Raw genomic sequence first — 22,459 nt, 5'->3', positions numbered from 1 at the left:
TCAACGTATGTACACAACCATAAACTCAGCGCCTCCGACGTCGGCTTGAGAAAAGAATATAACAAAAAAAATTAACCGATAAATAATAGATAGTAAACTATTTATTGAGATCTTATTAAATAGACATAATCCATAATTAGAAATAGATTGAGAGGAAAACAAATAAAAAGTTGGCTAAAGTGACCTTTCCCGAATGAAAACGGTTTTTAAGCAACGGCCTTGTAATCATCGCCAAGGTTAAATTTCAGATGACTCGTGCAGTTATCACACTTCTCCTCTCAATTTCCTACCGGAATTTTGCTCAATAATTAACAATTGCAATTAAATTCTGACACCCAGATGATATAGTGAGAGGGGGAAGGGAGACGGGGCGTCCTAAAATGTCACTATTACACAATATTTATGAAAGGTCGAAATGGCAATCTGGCGAGTACTCTCTATTTGAAACAGTGTGACTTCCCCCTCCCTTTGAAAAAATCCAGGCCACGCCCCTGTAGAAGAAAAGGAAATTGCCGAGTTATCCAAGAAGGAGTCGGCCGGTGAGTTCAACGATTATCTCAGCAAAACAAAAACAGAATGGTTATTCCATAAAGTTTTATCTCCTTTAATTAAAAAAGGAATAAATGGCAACGAAACCATTCCATGATGTTTGTTTAGGAAATATCTCGTTATTTCCCTGATTTAATAACAAAGAAACAAGCAAACAAACAAAAACAGTAAGGGAGGTCTTCCAAGATTTCTTACATCAATTTGTACCATAACAGAGGTATTCCAAGATTTATAAAATCAATTTCTACCTTGGGCATTATCCCGTGTGATTTTGTGAGTTTTCTTACTGTACAGAATTGCTGGTACAGAGTGAAATCTCTCCCAGTCACAGTAAGGTCCCCCGATCATAAACCACCCAACATCATTAGGGCATCCTGCGTACTTAGTTGTAATTTCAAAGTTTCGTGTACCGTGATGGCCATTGATGCGAAAGGGTTTTAAAGTTGTCGCACTCTTAAGATCTGTCCATGGTGATTGAAGTAGATTATTTTGTGTAAACCAGTCCACGTTAGTTGTTCGTCTGGCATTGAACTTCATAGACATAACTTTTGCTCCATTAGTGTAAAGCACTACACGAACCTGAAGTCATACAAGAAAACGAGTCGTTGTCTACATGTCAAATACATGAGTATGGGGTAAGATAAGAATCGTTACGTAGGAGAATTTAAAAAATTGTTAATCAACTTTTTATTGTCTCTTTACAAACCTATTTTGAAGGATTACTATAGTTTATCAATCAATATAAATCAATCAGTGCTACATAACACGAGTATATGTAAACTCGAGAAGGCAGATATTTGAGCCAGAAGTTATTCTATCGGCTTGGTTCTAGTATCACTCTGTCTTGGGCACGGCAACGTTTGTGTTTCAATTGTCCTCGGAGCATTAAAAGTTCTCTAACACCATGAGTACTTTTTAACATAATTTCTGATTAAGCACTTTTGTTTCAGCTCAGAATTTTCTTTGAATATATTATATCATTGTGGTTTGCATATTTTGTCGTGGTTTTACCTTGCGACCAGTCACAGTTTCTTAAGTAAGGTAAACAAAAGAACGTAACTAATAGAAATCTCATTGCATGGACAGTGATATCTCTCTTTAAAGCAAATTGTTTGGTGTATGTTATTTTCTATTATTCCTTATTATTCCTTAATTCCTTTTAAAAAAGGCACGAGCAGTTCAGAAAATTGCCTGCTTGATTTACCTTTAGGAACATGATGAACATCATTTGGAAAAGTGTTTCATGACAGACAAGTGAAGACAAGTTTCCATAAGGTAGAAACCTCAGGCTAATACAAAAAAATCCAAAAAAAGTCTAACTGATTTATTTTTGCAGGCTATTTCTAAGGAAATACATTAACGTTGCACAAGAAACTTGTGCATGGATTTAGGTGCATTTAGCCTAACCCTCTGTGATGTAGATATTTTCCGGACTTACCTCTTGAGGGTTAAAAGTTTGCCAACTTTGAACGATACAGTTTTTATAGTTTCCTTAGTAGGTTGAGGTGGTATCTAAGACAGCAATAACATTTTCTGATAATGTATCAGATGAACTCCATAACGCGTCAGCAGTCGGAGAGGAAGAATTTCCTCCAGTGTATTTGAATACCATCGTCGAACCTTAAAATAAAAATAAATGACAGAAATAGTCCAGGTTAGTGAAAATTGCTTGTTCCCTTGGAAAACTCTAGAAATTGTTTTTTTGAATTGACTGCATGATTATAGACCTAAGTCCACGGAGCTCCCTAGCCAAGTGAGTCAGGCACCTCTGAATCAATTGGAAAAAGGGGGTAAGTTTCTAAAGAAACTGTGGTGCTGCGTCGGTGGGAGAGTATAACAGGATAATTTAGTATTATCAACAGGATTGAAAACGTAAATTGGCCACCGTAAAAAGTTTATGGGATGACGTTTCGAGCGTTAGCCTTTTGTCAGAGAGATACTGATGACCCTTACTCGAGAGACTTAATATGTTGATGGCTTTTACGACTAACGATTAAACTTTGGCCTATTTACGGTTAACGGCTGATATCTTTCCATTGTGGTCACCAGAAAATACTTTGGGGTTGATTTTTTTTACGACTAACGGTTTAAATTTGTCAATTTTGTACGCCTAACGGCTGAATCTTTTGGCCGTTTTACGCCTAACGGTTAAGCCCATTGAGATCCTTGTAATAAAATATGCGCTTATTGTCTTCATCAGGCGATGAGGTCGATTGTTTACGTGTTTACATGGAAGAATTTGAGGGACAGGCGATAACAAATGCGACTTGCAAACCTAAGATCTGGAAACGATATGTAGATGACACTTTCACAGTCCGGGACCATGTCGATGGCTTTTTTACAACATCTAAACAGTCAACAGCCTACTATTCGTTTTACCATGGAAATCGAGAAAGATAACACCATTCCTTTTCTCGACACAACAGTCACAAGGGAAACAGACGGTCTTCTCACTACCACTTTCTACAGAAAGCCCACCCACACTGACCAGTACCTAACCTATGATGTACATCACCCTCAGTCAGTAAAGCGTGGTTTTGTTAAGTGTCTATAGGACCGAGCCAAACACCTCACAACGAAACCGTCAGGTATCTCTGAGGAAAAGAAAAACTTGTCATCAGTACTTGTTTCTAATGATTATCCTTCTTCATTTGTACGAAAACTCGCAAAGACAACAAGCGTAACAGCCAACAAAGAACCTGCGAAAGAATTTAAATCTACCGCCGTTCTCCCCTACATAAAGGGTGTATCAGAGGTTCTTCGCCGCTGCCTACAAAAACAAGGCATACGAACCGTATTGCAGTCGAAGCGCCGCGATCTACTCTCTTATCGAGATCCTTTTATTTAGTTTGACTTCCTCACTACAAGTCGTAACATAATAACTCTTGTTCTTTAAATCGCAATGTGTAGGTTTGAGGGAAAAAAAAAACATGCTAAATTGTGTTAAGTTAATGATTCCCCAAGCCGCAAAACGGACTGGCCATCGACAACCTAAGATAATTATGATATAAACAAATACTTCCTAAGAAGTAGAAGGAGGTTTTTCGTTATACACAACTAACATTTAAAAATGCAGAATTTCGGAAATTTTCTTAAGCAAAAAAACAAGAATACCAAGAAGCATAAAAAAGGCAGGAATATTTGCATTACTTGATGAATAGGCTTTAGTCACAATTCTCTCCCCCGAATCCTTGTGGACAGACACAACAGTATCCTTTTGAAGTAAACCCAGATTGACAAGTAGAATTTTTCTGACATGGGCTGCTTCCACAAGGATTCTGTGATGAAAAAAAAAAGGACACAGTACCTTTCCTTTTTTGTATGCTAAGAGCACGTGTGCTTCTTGAGGAATTACTATCATCATCATTATTATTATCATCATTGTAATTTTGAAAAGAGGTCATCAGAGTCATTCTTTCGAAAAAGCATCAAGCTTAAAAAAGATTTCACCTGGTCTCCAACATTTAGGAAATTAATTTCGCCATGAAAGAGGTCTGTTTATGCCACGCCGCGTCCGACTGATTTAAAATTACCGAATTAAAGAGTTCAGGTAATCATGCCAGATAATAGCTACCTTTTCTTTCTGTTTATATTTCTCTGGTCAACCAGTCAGTGGTGTCAAGTGAAGTTTCAACGAAAAAAAAACATCTGGTTGTGTCTAGGTTGTAAGGCTTACCTCAATTCCTCGGTAGCTGAAGCCATTTCTGGTTATGAAATTCACGCTGGTGACTTGTAAATGAGTGCTGTTATTCATGTCGCATAAAGGAATCTCACCTAGTAGTGGCCCGTAGTTGTAAGACACGCAGTTAGGGTACCCATAACAAATTAGTTCACAGCCTACTTCACTTTCAACTGGCACAGATTTGATTATGTGATTAAGTAAATACTTGTCTTTGGTGACTGGGTTGAATAGAATGGCTTTGCACTCATCTGAATTTGCTGTCACAAGTAAAAAGAAGAACAACTCATCATTATCTGTAACTGATCAACATTATTGATGTTCTGTCCCCCTTAAATTAATGTGAGTTCCTTACATCTATAGCAAGTACTAGCATTTGGAAAACTTATAGTGATGCATTTGGAGACGAATAGTGATACGAACTCTTGCTTTCTTTGGGTTTGTCGGGGTCGTTGAACTTGTTACAGGACAATAACGCACACCACTTTTTTCCTTCGGCGGCAAAGTTCACAGAAACGCAGAGAGGATGATCAAGACATTTAACATTCAAAGTCATGATATGGTGTGATTGTGCCAATTCGGGGTACATTCAGACAACGGAACTTGTCCACTGAAAGCAGATTCTGTTTTGAATTCTGCTTTTACTCGGAATCCAAATCATTACGAGTTTCTGTGGGTTGAAGATAATTACTATAAGTTAGAATATTCTTAACTGTAACTATTTGGGGAAGAAACGTATTAATTCCTGCAAACTAGAAACTTTGAATGGGGGTTTTTGGATAGATTCCTTCCTTTTACCCGCGAGACGGATGAAACTGGTCTTGTTTCTATCAATAACAAAAGTTCTTGCCATTATTTCTGTCTTTGCCTTTAAGGTTACTCCGCATCTTAGCAAGTGCCTTTAGAGAAAAAAAAACATTTACACGCGATGATTCGCTTGAAACTAAAATATAGTTAATAACAATGAATAGATTATTAAATGCAGAATACGATAAAATTGTAGGCTGTACGACTTTGCTTCCGTTAAGGCAGATGAAGCCGCTCAACGCAAAAGTAAGCGAGTACCATTCCAGAGAATTTATCACTGATTAATTCGCTGGAATGGCGCTCAAATATTAAATCGAGACCAAATGTTCGAAATATTTTTCGTTTATTTTTAAGGAAATCCATTTTTCATTATACTTTGAACTTCCTCCACAGAATCTTTAGTCTTTTAAGAATGCTAAAAAATTGCCTCTTGATTGCAATTGAGGCAGATATGACGTTTAGACAAGAGAAGTCATACACTGTGTCGAAAAAGGCGTTTGTTTTCTCTTGGTGAAAAAAAATATGTCAAAGTTTATAAAAGTTTATGATGCCCTAAATATTAGATTCCGTTAGAGATTAATCCAAAAAGATGAAAGGAGGCTTAACTTGCTATGACAAAGATGTTCTTCTGTTTCGTTGGTGGTATATATCATTATATGATAACAACAGGAAAATGGTAATTTTTCTTTTTTCTTTAATTAATTAATTTAATTGTTTTTTCGCTTATGTAAAATTAAAATAAAATTATTCGGAATTTTTAACTCGGTTTAATTTAAATAGCCGCAAACAGCGGTAAATACTAACGTGCTATTTCCATCATGAAATTGAAAAGCCGCCATCTGTAGCTTGTAGCAGACACTGAAAACACAATAACGATCACACTGTTGCTTTATTTTCTGTCAATCGCGCCTTTTTTTTACAGTAGTATTGAAAGAATCGATACCTCAGTTTTCATTTTGTCAAAGAACATACTTGAATAACCAACCTTGTAACCAGGCAATCTTGGGTATCACTGAACACAGATCCAGTGACAGAAAACAGATCCAAGTGAAAGATATGGCATAAAGACATACAGACATGGAGTTGTACAAACTGAATTTTTCCCAGCTGTACTAAGCATGATATTAGCTGCAATTAACTTCCTGTTTACTATTCAACCAATAGCTGTCAAGAGTTCTGTCTATTTGCCATTTACTGTACAATTTCGTTGAACAAGATTTCCATACAAGGTATTATAGAGGCGGCAAGGATGAAATGCCGTCAATTGTTAAGGTTATTTCTCTTGCTAACTTCATACGTGCCGTTATCGAACTAATACAAAGTTGTTTGAAATTCCCATCTTATATAAAAACACAACGACTATAACACTGTGTAAATGAACAAATTGACAAGAACATTAACATATCTGCGTTACAAAGCAAAGCAGATATTTTTTTTTCCTTCACGTTCTGAATGGCAATGTGTGTTTACTAGTGAGTGTTTCGATATGTCTCAAGTTATGTGTTAAGTTAAGCTGTAAAAAAGCTGTAAAGGATAAGCGTCGTTGGCAGCAACGAGCCAGTTCTTCTCGAAAACCATCAAGGTCAATAGTAAAGCACTTCAATATGATTTGTAGGATCTTGCAGTCATTTTGAATATAGCGTTAAAGCAGAAGTTTTCCCTCTCAACATTTCATTCAGATTATTCATTGCCTGGCATCCTTGGTCTTCAACGTACATACACAACCATAACCTCAGCGCTTCCGACATCATCTTGAGAAAAGATTATATGAAAAAAAGTTCACCGATAAATAATACATAGTAAACTTTTTTATTGAGATCTCATTAAATAAACGATTGCCGTGATACATAATCCAAATTTATAGGTGGATGGAGAAGAAGGCAAATAAAAAGTGCAGAATTGATCTCTCATTACTGAAACCGGTTTTTGAGCACCGGCCTTGTAATCAGCGGAAATGTTAAATTTCAGATGACTCGTGCAGTTATTAAATTTCTTTCCTCCTAATTTCCATTCTAGATTTTGCCCCTGTAATTAACAATTGCAATTAAATTCTGACACCCAGATTAAATATAGAGAGGGGGTAGGGGAACGGGGTATCTCAAAATGTCACTGTTACAGCACATTTATCAAAGGTTGACATGGCAATCTAGCGAGTACTCTCTATTTGAGACAGTGTGACCCCCCCCCCCCCTCCCATCCCCGCTTCAAAAATCCTGGTCACGACCCTGAAGAAGAAAAGGAAATTACCGAGTTATCCAAGAAGGAGTCGACTAGAACAGTTACGATTATCTCAGCAAAACAAAAACAGAATGGTTATAACATACCGTTATATCTACTTTAATAAAAAAAAATTAAGAATAAATGAACGGCAACGAAACCATTTCATGAGGTCTGTTTAGGAAATATCTTGTTATTTCCCTGATTTGATAACAAAAAAAAAAAACAAACAAAAACAGTAACAGAAGTATTACAAGATTTCTTTATACAATTTCTACCTTGAGCATTATTCCATTTGATGTTGTGAGTTTTCTTGCTGTATAGAATTGCCGGCACAGGGTGAAATCTCTCCCAGGCACAGTAAGGTCCTCCGATTATAAACCACCCAACATCACGAGAGCATCCTGCGTACTTAGCTGTAATTTCAAAGTTTCGTGCACCTAGATGGCCATTGATGCGAAAGGGTTTTAAAGTTGTCGCATTCTTAAGATCTGTCCATGGTGATTGAAGTAGATTAATTTGTGTAAACCAGTTCACGTTAGTTGTTCCTCTGGCATTGAACTTCATAGACATAACTTCTGCTCCATTCGTGTAAAGCACTACACGAACCTAAAGTCATACAAGAAAATGATCTGTTGTCTACATGTCAAATACATCAGTATGGGGTAAGATAGGAATCGTTAAAACGGGGGATTTAAAGAATTGTTAGTCAATTTTTAATTATCTTTTTACAAACTTATTTTGAAGGATTCCGACAGTTTATCAATCAATATCAATCAATCAATACCACATAACATGACTATATGTAAACTCGAGAAGGCAAAGTTTTGAGCAAGAAGTTGTTTTATCGGCTTGGTTCTAGTATCACTCTGTCTTTGGCACGGCAACCCTTGTTTTTTCAATCATCCTCGAAGCATTAAAAGCTAACACCCTGAGTACTTTTCAACGTAATATCTGAATGAGCACTTTTGTTTCAGCTCAGAAATGCCACGACCATTCATTCTAAAGGTTTGGGAAGTAAGGTAAACAAAAGAACGTAACAAATAGAGATCTCATTGCATGGCCAGTGATATCACTCTTTGAAACAAATTGTTTTAGTTTATGTTCTTTTATATTATTTATATTCCATTCTCTTCTATTCCTAATTCTTCTCAAAAGAGGCAAGCAGTTCAGAAAAGTGTCCGCTTGGTTTGTCTTTAGGAACATGATGAAAAGCATCTGGAAAAGTGTTTCGTGACAGACAATTTGAAGACAAGTCTTCCATAAGATGGAAAGCTCGATCAGGCAAATGGAAAAAAAAAATCCAAAAAAGTCTAACTGATTTATTTTTACAGGCCATTTCTATGGAAATACATTAACATTGTATAAGAAAATTGTAAGCTAAGGTGCATTTAGCCTAACCCTCTGTGGTGTAGATATTTTCCGGACGTACCTCTCGAGGGTTAAAAGTTTGCCAACTTTGAACGATACGGTTTTTATAGTTTCCCTGGTAGGTCGAAGTGGTATCTAAGGCAGCGATAATATTTTCTGATAATGAGTCGGATGAACTCCATAACGTGTCACCAGTTGGAGAGGAAGAATCTCCTCCAATGTATTTGAATATCATCGTCCAACCTCAAAATAGAAAAAAGATTGTCAAAAATAGTCCAGGTTCGTGAAAAATGCTTGTTCCTTTGGAAAACTCTAGATATGGTTTTACGAATTGACTGAATGGACATGACCTAAGTCCAAGGACCTTCCTAGCCAAGTGAGTTAGCCACCTCTAAATCAACTACTTATTCGGAAAAAGGGGGTAAGTTTCTGCGTCGGTGGGAGAGTATAACAAGGTAATCAAGTGTTATCAACTGAGTTGAAAACGTAAATTGGTCACCATGAAGAGTTAAAATTTGTCAATTTAATATGCATAACGGTTGAATTTTTTGGCCGTTTTACGCCTAACGGTTAACCCATCGAGATCCTTTTATTTAGTTTGACGTACCACCTCCATCACTTGTCTGGTCGCAGTACACTGGGAACGAGTCTGATCTATGATTAGAAATTCTGTAGACTCCTGTTTCCTTTGGGGCTTGAGAACAGTTCTGAGTCAGAATGACTGGAAAAATTAAAAGTAGAAAAGGTGCTTATACGAGTCCTTGAACACGATGCAGTGATCCGTAGGTCTCTCTGTTGTACTGGTCTGATCCCTGTATTCTCACTTTACAAAACATCAAAATCGAATACTTTTTGTGTAAAGCTTTTATGTATGATTTCAATAGGCTGGCACGAATGACTCCCTCACTACAAGTCGTAACATAATAACTCTTGTTCTCTAAATCGTAATTGGACGATTTGTGTTAGAGGTGAGGTTAGCGATTGCCCAAGCCAGCCACGAAACGGATTGGCCATCGAAAACTAAGGTGATTATTGATATAAACAAATACTTGCTGAGAAGTGAGAATGAGGTTTCCCGTTATACACAACTAACACATTTAAACATGCAGTCAATGACTTTAGAGAATTTCGGAAATTTTCTTGAGCAGAAATACAAGAATACCAAGAAGTATTAAAAGGCAGGAATATTTGCATTACTTGACGAATAAGCTTAAAATACCTTGGTCACAATTCTCTCCCCCGAGTCCTTGTGGACATACACAACGGTATCCTTTTGAAGTAAACCCAGCTTGACAAGTAGAATTTTTCTGACATGGGCTGCTTCCACAAGGATTCTGTGATGAAAAAAAATGAAAAAAAGGAAACAATGCCTTTCTTTTTTTGTATGCTGAAAGCACGTATGCTTCTTGACAAATCACCATCGTTATTATTATTATCATCAATCTCATCATTGTAATTTTAAAAAGAGGTCATCAGAGTTATTTTTTACAAAAAAGGCTAAACCTGATCTCTAACATTTGGGAAATTGATTTCGCCACGAACGAGGTCTGTTGTATGCCGCACCGCGTCCTACTAATTTAAAATTGCCTTATTAGAGATTTCAAGTAATCATGCCAAAACATAGCTACCTTTTTTTTCTGTTTACATTTCTGTGGTCTACCAGTCAGTCGTGTCACGTGAGGTTTCAACGATAGAAAACGTTTAATTGTGTTTAGGTTGTAAGGCTTACCTCAATTCCTCGGTAGCTGTAGCCATTTCTGGTAATGAAATTCACGTTAGGGACTTGTAAATGAGTGCTGTTATTCATGTCGCATAAAGGGATCTCACTTAATACTGGCCCGTAGTTGTAAGACACACAGTCGGGGTCCTCGTAACAAATTAGTTCACAGCTTACTTCACTTTCAACTGGCACAGTTTTGATTATGTGATGAATTAAATACTTGTCTTTGGTGACTGGGTTGAATAGAATGGCTCTGCACTCATCTGAATTTGCTGTCACAAGTAATAAGAAAAGCAACCATCATTATCCGCAACTGATCAACATTATCGATAGGTGTCGATGAAAATTTCTTTTATCCCTCGAGACTCCTGCTAATTGCTTTCTATCCCCCTTACATAAAGCGAGTTCTTTACATCTAGAGCAAGTACTAACATTTGGGAAACTTAAAGTGATGCATTTGGAAACGATTAGTCATGCGAACTCTTGCTTTCTTTGAGTTTGTCAGGGTCGTTGAACTTGTTACAGGACAATAACGCGCACCACTTTTTTCTTTGGCGGCAAAGTTCACAGAAACGCAGAGAGGATGATGAAGACATATTAAGATACATTCAAAGTCGTCTTATGGTGTGATTATGTCAATTCTGGGGAAAATTTAGATAATGGAACTTGTCCATTGAAAGTAGATTCCGTCTTGAATTCTGCCTATACTCGGAATCCAAATTATTACGAGTTTCTGTGGGTTCAAAATAATTACTATAAGTTAGAGTATTCTTAACTGTAATTATTTGGGGAAGAAACGTATTGATTCCTGCAAACTAGAAACTTTGAATGGGGTTTTTTGGATAGATTCGTTCCTATTATTCGAGTGACGGATGAAAGTGGTCTTGTTTCTATCAATAATAAAAGTTTACTATTCTTGCCATTATTTCTGTCTTTGCCTTTAAGGTTACTCCGCACCTTAGCCAGTGCCTTCAGAGAAAAAAAAATTACACGCGATGTTTCGCATGAAACCAAAATAAAGTTAATGACAATAAATAGATTATGAAATGCAGAATACGATAAAATTGTAGGCTATTCGATTTTGCTTCCTTTAAGGCAAATAAAGCCGGTCAACAGAAAAATAAGCGAGTGCCATTCCAACGAATTAATTCGCTGGAATGACGCTCAGATATTAAATCGACACCAAATGATGCGAAATATTTTTCGTTTATTTTAATGGAAATCTGTCTTTTCTTTATTGAACTTGAACTTCCTTCACAGCGAAAAAAATCACCCCTTGATTGCAATTGGGGCAGATATGATGTTTAGACTAAAGAACTCATACGCTGTGTGAAAAAAAGCGTTTGTTTTCTCGCGTTGAAAAGAATATGTTAAAGTTTGTGAAAGTTTATGATGCCCTTAAAATTATATTCCGCCAGAGATTAATCTAAAAAATAAAAATCGAGGAGGCTTAACTTACTATAAGAAAGATGTTCTGTTTCGTTGGTGGTAAATATCATTATAAGATAAAAACAGGAAAATGTTAATTTTTCTTCTTTTCTTCTTGACAACAGGTGACTCAGTTATTATTTTTTCGCGTATGTAAAAGTTATCTGTGAAGGAAATTTTTAACTTGCTTTAATTTAAATAGTCGCAGGTAACTAACGGTTCTGTTTGAAGTCGGAAAACGTGTATACAGATGTAACACACCTGCGGCAATGACCTGAATTTGTACAAAAAATTGGCTCGAAAAGTTTTTTTTTTACCCTATTTCGGAATAATAATGTTCAATGACATGTTTATGTCAGGAGACGAACTGCTTCCATTTTCTCATAATTATTTTACTTAGGTTACGAGACATGAATGTTAATTAGGAAACTGTTACCATGTCCGTTTAGGCTTATCTTATTTAGTTTTAAAAGGCTTTCCTACAATGCTTAGGTTCCACGCAAAGCGGAATATTGCCACTCCAGTAAATTCCTTCATTTGTGAGAGTCGAAGTTTTGCTTGTAATACACCTCTTAAAACTATTCTGGGTGAACTGCAGATAAAAGTTCATCATGTTTTTTTTAATGAGCAAATGAGTTGGTACACTAAGGGCCCACAACTTCTCTAAACATATTAAAATGTACTATCCTCCTACTGTAAAATATTAAACAAAAACGTCTCGATGTGGTAAAAACGTGGTTTGGATTAGTTTGGCCTCGAGCAAATAACCGGCCCATAATGTCAAAGAGTAAACAGCGGTAAATGCTAACGTGCTATTTCCATTAGGAAATTGAAAAGCCGCCATCTGAAGCTTGCAGCAAACATTGAAAACATAATAACGATGGCATCGTTGCTTTATTTTCTGTCAATCGCGCCCTTTTATACGGTAGCAGTGAAAGAATCGATTTCTCAGTTTTCATTTTGTCAAAGAACATACTTGAATAACCAACCTTGTGACCAGGCAATCTTGAGTATCATTGAACACAGCTCCACTAACAGAAAACAGATCCAAGTGAAAGACATTGTACAAAGTCATACAGACATGGAGGTGTACAAACTGAATGTTTCCCAGTTGAACCAAGCGTGATATTAACTCCAATTAACTTCCTATTCACTTTTCAACCAATAGCTGTCGAGAGTTCTATCTATTTGCCTTTAATGGTACAATTTTGTTGAACAAGAGGTCCATACAAGGTATTACGTAAATATGAGGAAAACGGAAATATATTTTTAAACAGAATACCAAAGCGCTTAAACTCCGTTTCCATGGCCATTTTTGCTCAATTGAGGCTGCAAGGATGAAAGGCGTCAATTTTACACGTACCCACCAATAGCGAACTTATATAAAATTGTTTGAAATTTTCATCATATAAAAACTAGCACAACAGCTATAACAATATGTAGATGAACAAATTGACAAGGATATTAAAATATGTGCATTACGAAGATGAGTAGATATTTTTTTTCTTCACTTCTGAATGGCATTGTGCGTTTAATAGTGAGTGTTTCGATATGTCTTGAGTTGTGTGTTAAGTTATTTGAATTACGGTATATAAGTGTTGAGTAATAAAAATTGAGAGTTGGGTCTGTGAACACCGCCACACAGGCAGTCCATTTGAAGATAGACGATATTTCAGCAGCTCGCTTCCCGAACGCAGCAGAAGATGGTGTAGCCGTATTGGATCCATCGCGACCATCCATTATTCAAGCAATCAGATTTGCTATTTCAACGTCGATCGGTTCTTTAACAGAAAACTTAACGTGATCAAATCTACGCCAGCCAAATTTGCTCAAAGTTTATCTGTAGTAACAGCGCTGCAATTGACCAAGCCGTAAAGAAGGCTCGCCGTGAGAACTACACTTGCGTCTGTAAGGGCAACTAACAGCAACTTGATCATGAGTTTCAAGTCCTCCATGAGATGCATGACGCTTCGAACGCCCTGAAAAGTAGTTCTTTAGAGAGAGCGAAACGCGCCTTAGGATAAGGTACTACTTTAGTATCGAAAAGTATAAAGGCCATAAAGCTATCTAATAAGAGCGAGTTTCGTTGGCAAGTTGCGGTCAACGAATATCTATCTGACAAGCTCGCGTCAAACTCTGATGACGAAAAGAAAATCGTCGTTGGCAGTAACAAGCCAGTTCTTCTTCAAAACCAACGAGTTACAGTCAAGCACTTTGGTATGATTTGCAGGATCTTGCAGTCATTTTGCGTATAACGTTAAAGGAGAAGTTTTACTTCTCAACATTGCATTCAGATTATTCATTGCCTGGCATCCTTGGTCTTCAACGTACGTACACAACCATAACCTCAGCACCTCCGACGTCATCTTGAGAAATATATAAAAAAAGTTCACCGATAAATAATACATAGTAAACTTTAAAGAGATCTCATTAAATAAATGACTTCTATATACATAATCCATATTTAGAGGTAGACGGAGAAGAAGGCAAATAAAAGTTGGCAAAAGTGACCTTTCCTGACTAAAACCGGTTTATGAGCACCGGCCCTGTAATCATCGGAAAGGTTAAATTTCAGATGACTCGTGCAGTTATTAAGAGAGGATGTCAGCATCCATCGAACAAATTTGAAATATTGTGGCAATTCGCCCTTAGTTCGTTTTCACTCCTACTTTTATATTTTGTAGCCCAGTATGTTCTAATAATTGTTGTGTAGCTTTTTTGTGAAAATATATTTTAGTTTTCGAGAAATGACTTTTTTCGTTCGACCGCTCAAAAATGCAAATTTTCACCGTAAATATTACCCGAGTTGTGTGACCTCATGTAACGATTCCACTTGACCTCCGGCATTTCTGTCAACATAATACTTTGTTTTATCATCTAAACTTAATCCCCTGTCATTATTGAAGCTGGCAAAGAAATATTTATTTTTTGGTGACTATTTGTGTCCGACATACTTTTCCTATGTCGAAAAGTAGCATCAAAACAAAGACAGTTTTAACAATGACCGATTTGGCAGAATCTACTGAGCTTCAAGCTTTTAAAAGACAAAAGGATGGTTATGAAGTTACTATAAAAATTTGCTTGTGTATTTGTGTTGTTCTATCTTGAGACGAACTCAAAGTCCGGCAAAATTTACTTGATAGCCACTATGAAATATACATGGTGCGCCTACTTGTCGCCATCTTTAACTGGCATAAATCGCTACAATTTGCGAAAAATTTAAGTAATTTAATTTAATTTAACATAATTTATATAGCGCTAAATCCACTAATTGACCAAAGCGCTTAAAAAAATCTAACATAACACTCTTACCTTGTTTATTTATGATTTTATTAGCTATTTCGATGATCACCTTAATTATGCTCTACCACATTCTAGCCTAACATGAGTTCCAGTCTATATATCTTCTCTCTCTTATTATATCAGTTGCATGATAAGCGTGACACAGAAATTCAAAGACGAGTCAACCTCCGAAATACCAAGAGATGGTTTTTTTCCCTCTTTGCATGACATCTAGAAAAACCTTTCAGGAATAACTGCATTCAGAAAACTAAAATGTCCAGATCCATCAATGATTAGAACATATTGGGATACAAATTATAAAAGTAGGAGTGAAAGCAAATTTTGGGTGACTTGCCGCCGTTTGTTTGATGCATGTTGACATTAGCTCTTAAATTTTTTTCCTCCTAATTTCCATTCGAGATTTTGCCCCAGTAATTAACAATTGCAATTAAATTCTGACACCCAAATGAAATGAAGTGAGGGGGGAATGGGGGCGTGGTATCTTAAAATGTCACTATTACACCATAATTATGAGAGGAGTTCGACATGGCAATCGGGCGAGTACTCTCTCTTTGACAGAGTGTGACCCCCTTTCTCCCTCCCAAAAAAATCAAGGTCACGCCCCTGAGGAAGAAAAGGAAATTGCTGAGTTATTCAAGAAGGAGTCGATTAGATCAGTTCAACGCTTATCTCAGCAAAGCAAAAACAGAATGGTTATGACATACCGTTATATCTGCTTTAATAAAAAAAGAATGAATGAATGGCAACGAAACCATTCCATGAGGTCTGCAGTTTAGGAAATACCTTGTTATTTCCCTGATTTAAAAAACAAACAAACACAAACAGTAACAGAGGTTTTCCAAAATTTCTTAAATCAATTCTACCTTGGGAGTTATTCCATTTGATGTTATGAGTTTTCTTGCTGTATAGAATTGCCGGCACAGGGTGAAATTTCTCCCAGTCACAGTAAGGTCCCCCGATCATAAACCACCCAGCATCATTATGGCATCCTGCGTACTTAGCTGAGATTTCAAAGTTTCGTGCACCGTAATGGCCATTGATGCGAAAGGGTTTTAAAGTTGTCGCATTCTTAAGATCTGTCCATGGTGATTGAAGTAGATTATTTTGTGTAAACCAGTCCACGTTAGTTGTTCCTCTGGCATTGAACTTCATAGACATAACTTCTGCTCCATTCGTGTAAAGCACTACACGTACCTAAAGTCATACAAGAAAATGATCTGTTGTCTACATGTCAAATACATGAGTATGGGGTAAGATGAGAATCGTTAAATCGGGGGATTTAAAGAATTGTTAGTCAATTTTTATTGTCTTTTTACAAACTTATTTTGAAGGATTCCGACAGTTTATCAATCAATATCAATTAATCAATCAATACTACATAACATGACTATATGTAAACTCGAGAAGGCAAAGTTTTGAGCAAGAAGTTGTTCTATCGGCTTGGTTCTAGTATCACTCTGTCTTTGGCACGGCAACCCTTGTTTTTCAATCGTCCTCGAAGCACTAAAAGCTCCGTAACACCCTGAGTAATTTTTTAACGTAATTTTTGACTAAGCACTTTTGTTTCTGCTCAGAATTTCTTTGGAGATTTCATATCATTGTGGTTTGCATGTTTTGTTGTGGTTTGACCTTGCGACCGGTCGTTGTTTCTCTTGAGAATCAAAGACATGGAGTGCGAGAATTTCCCAATTTTAAAACATAACTCCTTTTCTGAGAACTATTCTCCTACAAGGATAAAACATGAGCACTTTCCTTTTATCTATTCCCAGGACGATACACTCTTAAGGTTTGGGAAGTAAGGTAAACAAAAAAACGCAACAAATAAAGATCTCATTGCATGGCCAGTGATATCACTCAAATAAAAAAAAATTGAAACAAATTGTTTTGGTTTATATTCTTTTATATTCTTTATATTCTATTCTTTTTTATTACTAAATTATTCTCAAAAGAGGAAAGAGCAGTTCAGAAAATTGCCTGCTTGGTTTGTCTGTAGGAACATGATGAACATCATTTGGAAAAGCGTTTCGTGACAGACAATTTGAAAACAAGTTTCCATGAGGTGGAAAGCTCGATCAGGAAATATGGAAATACACTAACATTACATAAGAAATTTGTAAAACAAGGTGCACTTAGCCTAACCCTCTGTGATGTAGATATTTTCCGGACTTACCACTTGAGGGTTAAAAGTTTGCCAACTTTGAACGATACGGTTTTTGTAGTTTCCCTGGTAGGTTGAAGTGGTATCTAAGGTAGCGATAACATTTTCTGATAATGTGTCGGATGAACTCCATAACGCGTCAGCAGTCGGAGAGGAAGAATTTCCTCCAATGTATTTGAATATCATCGTCCAACCTTAAAATAAAAAAAAATGTAAAAAATTGTTCAGGTTAGTGAAAAATGCTTGTTCCTTTGGAAAACCCAAGAAATAGTTTTTCTAATTGACTGAATGGACATGATCTAAGACCTTCCTAGTCAAGTGAGTTAGTCAGAGAAATACTGATGACCCTCACTCGAGAGTCTCAGTGTTTTGATGGCTTTTACGGCTAACGGTTGAGCTTTGGCCTGTTCACAGTTAACGGCTAATATCTTTCCATTGTGGTCCCCAGAAAACACTTTGAGGTTGATTTTTTTTACGACTAACGGTTTAAATTTGTCGATTTTATACGCCTAACGGCTGAACTTTTGGTCGTTTTACGCTTAACGGTTAACCACATTGAGATCCTCTTATTTAGTTTGACGTACCACCTCCATCACTAGTCTGGTCGCAGTACACTGGGAATGAGTCTGATCCATGATTGGAAATTTCGTAGACTCCTGTTTCCTTTGGGGCTTGAGAACAGTTCTGAGGCAGAATGACTGAAAAAATTAAAAGTGGAAAAGATGCTTATACGAATCCTTGCACACGATGCAGTGATCTGTAGGTCTCTCTGTTGTACTGGTCTGATCCCTGTATTCTCACTTTACAAAACATCAAATTCGAATACTTTTTGTGTAAAGCTTTTAATTATGATTTCAATAGGTTGGCACGAATGACTCCCTCACTGCAAGTCGTAACAATAACTCTTGTTCTCCAAACCGTAAGGGGACGATTTTGAAAAAACAAAACATGCTAAATTGTGCTAGAGGTTAGCGATTCCCCAAGCCGGCTGCAAAACGGATTGGCCACCGAAAACCTAAAGTAATTATTGATATAAACAAATACTTGCTAAGAAGCGAGAAGGAGGTTTTCCTTTATGCACAACTAACATATTTAAACATGCAGTCAATGACTTAAGAGAATTTCGGAAATTTTCTTAAGCAGAAAAATAAAAACACCAAGAAGCATAAAAAGGCAGGAATATTTGCGTTACTTGACTGAATAAGCTGAAAATACCTTGGTCACAATTCTCTCCCCCGAATCCTTGTGGACAGACACACCAGTATCCTTTTGAAGTAAACCCAGATTGACAAGTAGAATTTTTCTGACATGGGCTGCTTCTACAAGGATTCTGTGATGAAAAAAAAAGGAAACAGTGCTTTTCCCCTTTTGTATGCTAAGACCACGGTGCTTCTTGAGGGTTTACTATCATCATTATTATTATTATCATCAGTGTAATTTTGAAAAGAGGTCATCAAAATCATTCCTTCGAAAAATCACTAAACCTCACGACGATTTCACCTGGTCTCCAACGTTCGGGAAATTAACTTCGCCATGAACGAGGTCTGTTGTATGCCGCACCGCGTCCTGCTGATTTAAAATTGCCTATCTAAAGAGTTCAGGTAATCATGCCATAACATAGCTACCTTTTCTTTCTGTTTACATTTCTGTGGTCAACCAGTCAGTCGTGTCACGTGAGGTTTCAACGATAGAAAACGTTCGGTTGTGTTTAGGTTGTAAGGCTTACCTCGATTCCTCGGTAGCTGTAGCCATTTCTGGAAATGAAATTCACGCTGGTGACTTGTAAATGAGTGCTGTTATTCAGGTCGCATATAGGAATCTCAGTTAGTAGTGGCCCGTAGTTGTAAGACACGCAGTCGGGGTCCTCATAACAAATCAGTTCACAGCCTACTTCACTTTCAGCTGGCACAGATTTGATTATGTGATGAAGTAAATACTTGTCTTTGATGACTGGTTTGAATAGAATAGTTCTGCACTCATCTGAATTTGCTGCCACAGCTAAAAAGAAGAACAACGCATTATTAAACGTAACTGATCAATATAATCGATATGTGTCTATTAAAATTTATTTTATCCCTCGAGGCTCCTGGTAATTGCCAAATATCCCCCTAAAATAGTGCGAGTTCTTTACATCTATGGCAATTAAGTACGAACATTTGGAAAACTTATTTAGAGTAAGAATTTAAACAAAATCATATTGTTGTGAAAGCGATCAAAGTTGATTGTAGATATATGAAAATCATATAAGTGTTTTTTTTTCAGTTTTCAACATAAAACATACATGGTTATGTTCTGAAGAACTAAAGGATTGAAACAACGATATCAAATAAATATTTTGAGAAAGAGCTGTTGTAGAAGGAAGAGTCTCCCTGAATGGACATCAGAGATCAACAAAACATCACGTCAGTCTTCGATCGCTGGAATATCTTTATCATAAATGATTGGCACTTTTCAAATATTAAAAACACGCCCAAAATTTTCATAATATCTCAAAAATCGAAATCTTTTTCTTATTTTTTGTCAAAAGCCGTTGACGAAAATGTTGACTGAAGCATATTCTCATTTGAAATTACTATCCAAGAAATCAAATTCAATCATAGCATATTTCTCTAGTCGGGGCTCTTTCCCCGATCAGTAGATAGGGAATTTCTTCTGTCTGTTACTTTGGTTTAAGGTTAGCGTTAACCAAAGGAGGAAAAATTTGTCTTCTGCACGCACATACTTTGCGCAATGCCTCATATACCTATTTGGCCATTTCGCTACTGAACGATTTGGTTAACATTTTTACTGCCAGATAAGTTTTTGGCTGATTATATTTTTTCGTATCATGAGGCAACTATATGCCAAGGATTTACGTAAAAGGAATTGTTACCGTTATTCGACCTACCTCCATGAACTGCTAACGTTAGCACAAAAACAGCGAACAGGTTCAGAATCGCCATAACCTTTGACACTTTCTCACTCAAAAAGAAGTTTCAAAGAATGACGAAGGCATAACCTGAAAGAATTAAAAGAGACTTAAACTATAACTTCCCCGAATATTCCGTGTTCGTATAGAAGTCTTGTAGAAGTTAATAATTTATGATTCGAAGAATGCTTTGTTAACGATAAACACGATATACGCAAGCACAATCCCTTTAAAACAAAAGCAGAAAACTTGCAAACGTATATTAAGTTTAACGAGAGGCAAAAGCATGAAAATTCAAATCCAAAAATGTTAACATTTATTTTTTTAGATTAATCAGTGCACTGCAATCCGTCACTATAGATAAAAGTTCAATATTGAAAAAGTTCGAAATTATGCTAATTTTTTAGGAGTGTTAATGAAGGAACTTAATTGGGCTGAAAAATTAAGAATGGTTCATTAGCGCAACAACACCAATTCAGTAAAACATCTCAGAAGAAAAACATGTAATTTTCAGAACTACAACTCATGAACTCTTCCAGTTCCTTTGGGTTATGCCTATAAGCCTCTCAAAAATTATGGAAATTCCAAGTCTGTTCGTTACTTTTGTGCCAACGTTTGCAGTTAACTGAGAGGAAGGTCGCTGCCACTTCAACTTAACAAGGAAATTTTTAAAAGCTGGCAAAATTTTAACCCTCAAGAGATAAGTCTGGAAAACATTTACATCACAAATAGTTAAGCTAAATGCACCATAGTTTACAAATTCCTAATCAAATGTTAATACATTTCCTTAGAAATGGCCTGGAAATCAGTTGAATTTTTTTTAGAAGCTACCAATGTACTCGGGTGAGGTTTCCACCTTATGGAAACTTGTCGTCAAATTGTCTGTGACGAAACACTTTACTAAAGTTTACAAAGTTCGTATTAATAATACTAAAGAATTGGTTTGCTTGCTTAGCGTGCATATATGGAGATATGGATGCACTTGAGAAGTTTGGAGAGCATGAGAGAAGCGTAAGAGTTGCTCTCTTCTTGATGAACCATTTCTCTACTTCTCCGATTTTACGACTTTTTTCTTAACCCATAAGTAAATATTTGATATAAAGATAACTTATAGCTTTCTTGTATGACTTAACGTTCGTGTAGTGCTTAATACGAATGGAGCAGAAGTTACGCCTATGAAGTTCAATGCCAGAGGAACAACTAACCCAGACTGGTTTTCACAAAACAATCTAACTCAATCACCATGGACTGACCTTAAGAGTGCGAGAATTTTAAAACCCTTTTGTATCAATACGGGGCACGCAACTTTGAAATTTCTGTTCGCTATGCAGGATTCCCTAAAGATGTTGGGTGGTTTTTGATTGGGAGACCTTAACTTACTGTGCCGGGAATTTTGTTCAGCAAAAACTCACAAAACCTCATGGAATGATAATCAACGTAGGGATTGAATCGATTTGATAAATCTTGGAATACCCTAACTATTTTGTTTGCTTATGTTTTTTTTTTTTTTTTTGTCGAAATGTCCTGGAAAAACCCCGCCTAATGGTTTCTTAGGTATTATTTCAATTTCCTAATTAATGGCCATGAGATAAATCTACCTAAATCAATTTTTCCCTCTGGGGTTTGGGAATATCATTGATGAATCATTGAATATCATTGGATGTCATTGGATGTCATTGAATGATCCAATAAACGCTGTTCGGAGATAATTCGACAAATTCCTTTTTTTTCAGTGAAAAAAGTATTTTTAAAACTTGTGACATTTAAATTAAAAACTTTTTACTCACGTTCTTCTCGGGTTTAAGTGATCGTAACTGCTAACAAAATTCAGATTGAAATGGGAGAAAGTCGTAGAACGATAGGCGTCCACTCAAACATAACCTCATAAACGTGGAGAAGGCTTGAGCTCACTAAATCCGATTTTTGGTTTAAATATTTTTTACATAAATTATCTTTAAAAATGGATAGCTATATAATTACGATACTCGTTTACTTGTTGAGAGATTATTTTCAACTAATTTTTTTCAAGCTGATGTTGGAGTTGCAGAGGTGATGATTGCGTATATACTTTTAAGACCATTGTTACCAATCAATTAATAAGCAAGGCAAAGAAACGTAATTTGATGAAAGAAAAAAGCCGATCAAAGCCTGCCCAATTGACTGTCATAGAAAACCTCCAAACTGTAACCGTACCAGCCTTTCAATTTTTTAACCTCTAAGAGTGACTAGCCTTTAATTTCTCCTCATAGCATCACTGCAATCTCAACCATTGTTATTATTATTCTTAGCAAGAATAAAGCAAATGAATGTATTCAAAGA

At 36.4% G+C, this 22,459-nt stretch overlaps 2 protein-coding genes and 1 pseudogene across 2 annotated transcripts; all 3 read right to left on the bottom strand.

The window, feature by feature from the left end:
* LOC131775360 (uncharacterized) lies at nucleotides 1–2,161 on the bottom strand (annotated as a pseudogene).
* Nucleotides 2,162–6,742: 4,581 nt separating this feature from the next.
* Nucleotides 6,743–13,511, bottom strand: LOC131775359 (uncharacterized). Its single transcript, XM_066172464.1, has 7 exons — nucleotides 13,358–13,511; nucleotides 10,353–10,615; nucleotides 9,843–9,957; nucleotides 9,231–9,344; nucleotides 8,685–8,866; nucleotides 7,531–7,861; nucleotides 6,743–6,786 (listed from the first exon to the last, which is right to left on the bottom strand). Exons 1-7 carry the CDS (start codon nucleotides 13,509–13,511, stop codon nucleotides 6,743–6,745), a joined length of 1,203 nt encoding a protein of 400 aa, XP_066028561.1.
* Nucleotides 13,512–14,093: 582 nt separating this feature from the next.
* Nucleotides 14,094–21,181, bottom strand: LOC131775358 (uncharacterized). Its single transcript, XM_059091463.2, has 8 exons — nucleotides 21,123–21,181; nucleotides 20,120–20,193; nucleotides 18,959–19,221; nucleotides 18,448–18,562; nucleotides 17,817–17,930; nucleotides 17,245–17,426; nucleotides 15,938–16,268; nucleotides 14,094–14,137 (listed from the first exon to the last, which is right to left on the bottom strand). The coding sequence occupies exons 1-8, from the start codon at nucleotides 21,179–21,181 to the stop codon at nucleotides 14,094–14,096; spliced, it is 1,182 nt and encodes a 393-aa protein (XP_058947446.2).
* Between the last annotated feature and the right edge of the window lie 1,278 nt (nucleotides 21,182–22,459).

The sequence above is a fragment of the Pocillopora verrucosa genome, chromosome 9, assembly GCF_036669915.1.
Source record: "Pocillopora verrucosa isolate sample1 chromosome 9, ASM3666991v2, whole genome shotgun sequence".
NCBI classification, from domain to species: Eukaryota; Metazoa; Cnidaria; class Anthozoa; order Scleractinia; family Pocilloporidae; genus Pocillopora; species Pocillopora verrucosa.
This window is presented reverse-complemented; position numbering and strand designations above follow the sequence as displayed.

Coding starts and splice junctions, on each gene's coding strand:
- LOC131775359 (XM_066172464.1), bottom strand. CDS start 13,511: ATGGATGGTCGCGATGGATCCAATACGGCTACACCATCTTCTGCTGCG. Junction 9,958..10,352: donor ACAGCTACCGAGGAATTGAG/GTAAGCCTTACA, acceptor TTTTCATCACAG/AATCCTTGTGGAAGCAGCCC. Junction 8,867..9,230: donor CCAGACAAGTGATGGAGGTG/GTACGTCAAACT, acceptor TTCTATTTTGAG/GTTGGACGATGATATTCAAA.
- LOC131775358 (XM_059091463.2), bottom strand. CDS start 21,181: ATGGTTCATCAAGAAGAGAGCAACTCTTACGCTTCTCTCATGCTCTCC. Junction 20,194..21,122: donor ATGCTCTCCAAACTTCTCAA/GTGCATCCATAT, acceptor CTTCTTTTTGAG/TGAGAAAGTGTCAAAGGTTA. Junction 17,427..17,816: donor CCAGACTAGTGATGGAGGTG/GTACGTCAAACT, acceptor TTTTATTTTAAG/GTTGGACGATGATATTCAAA.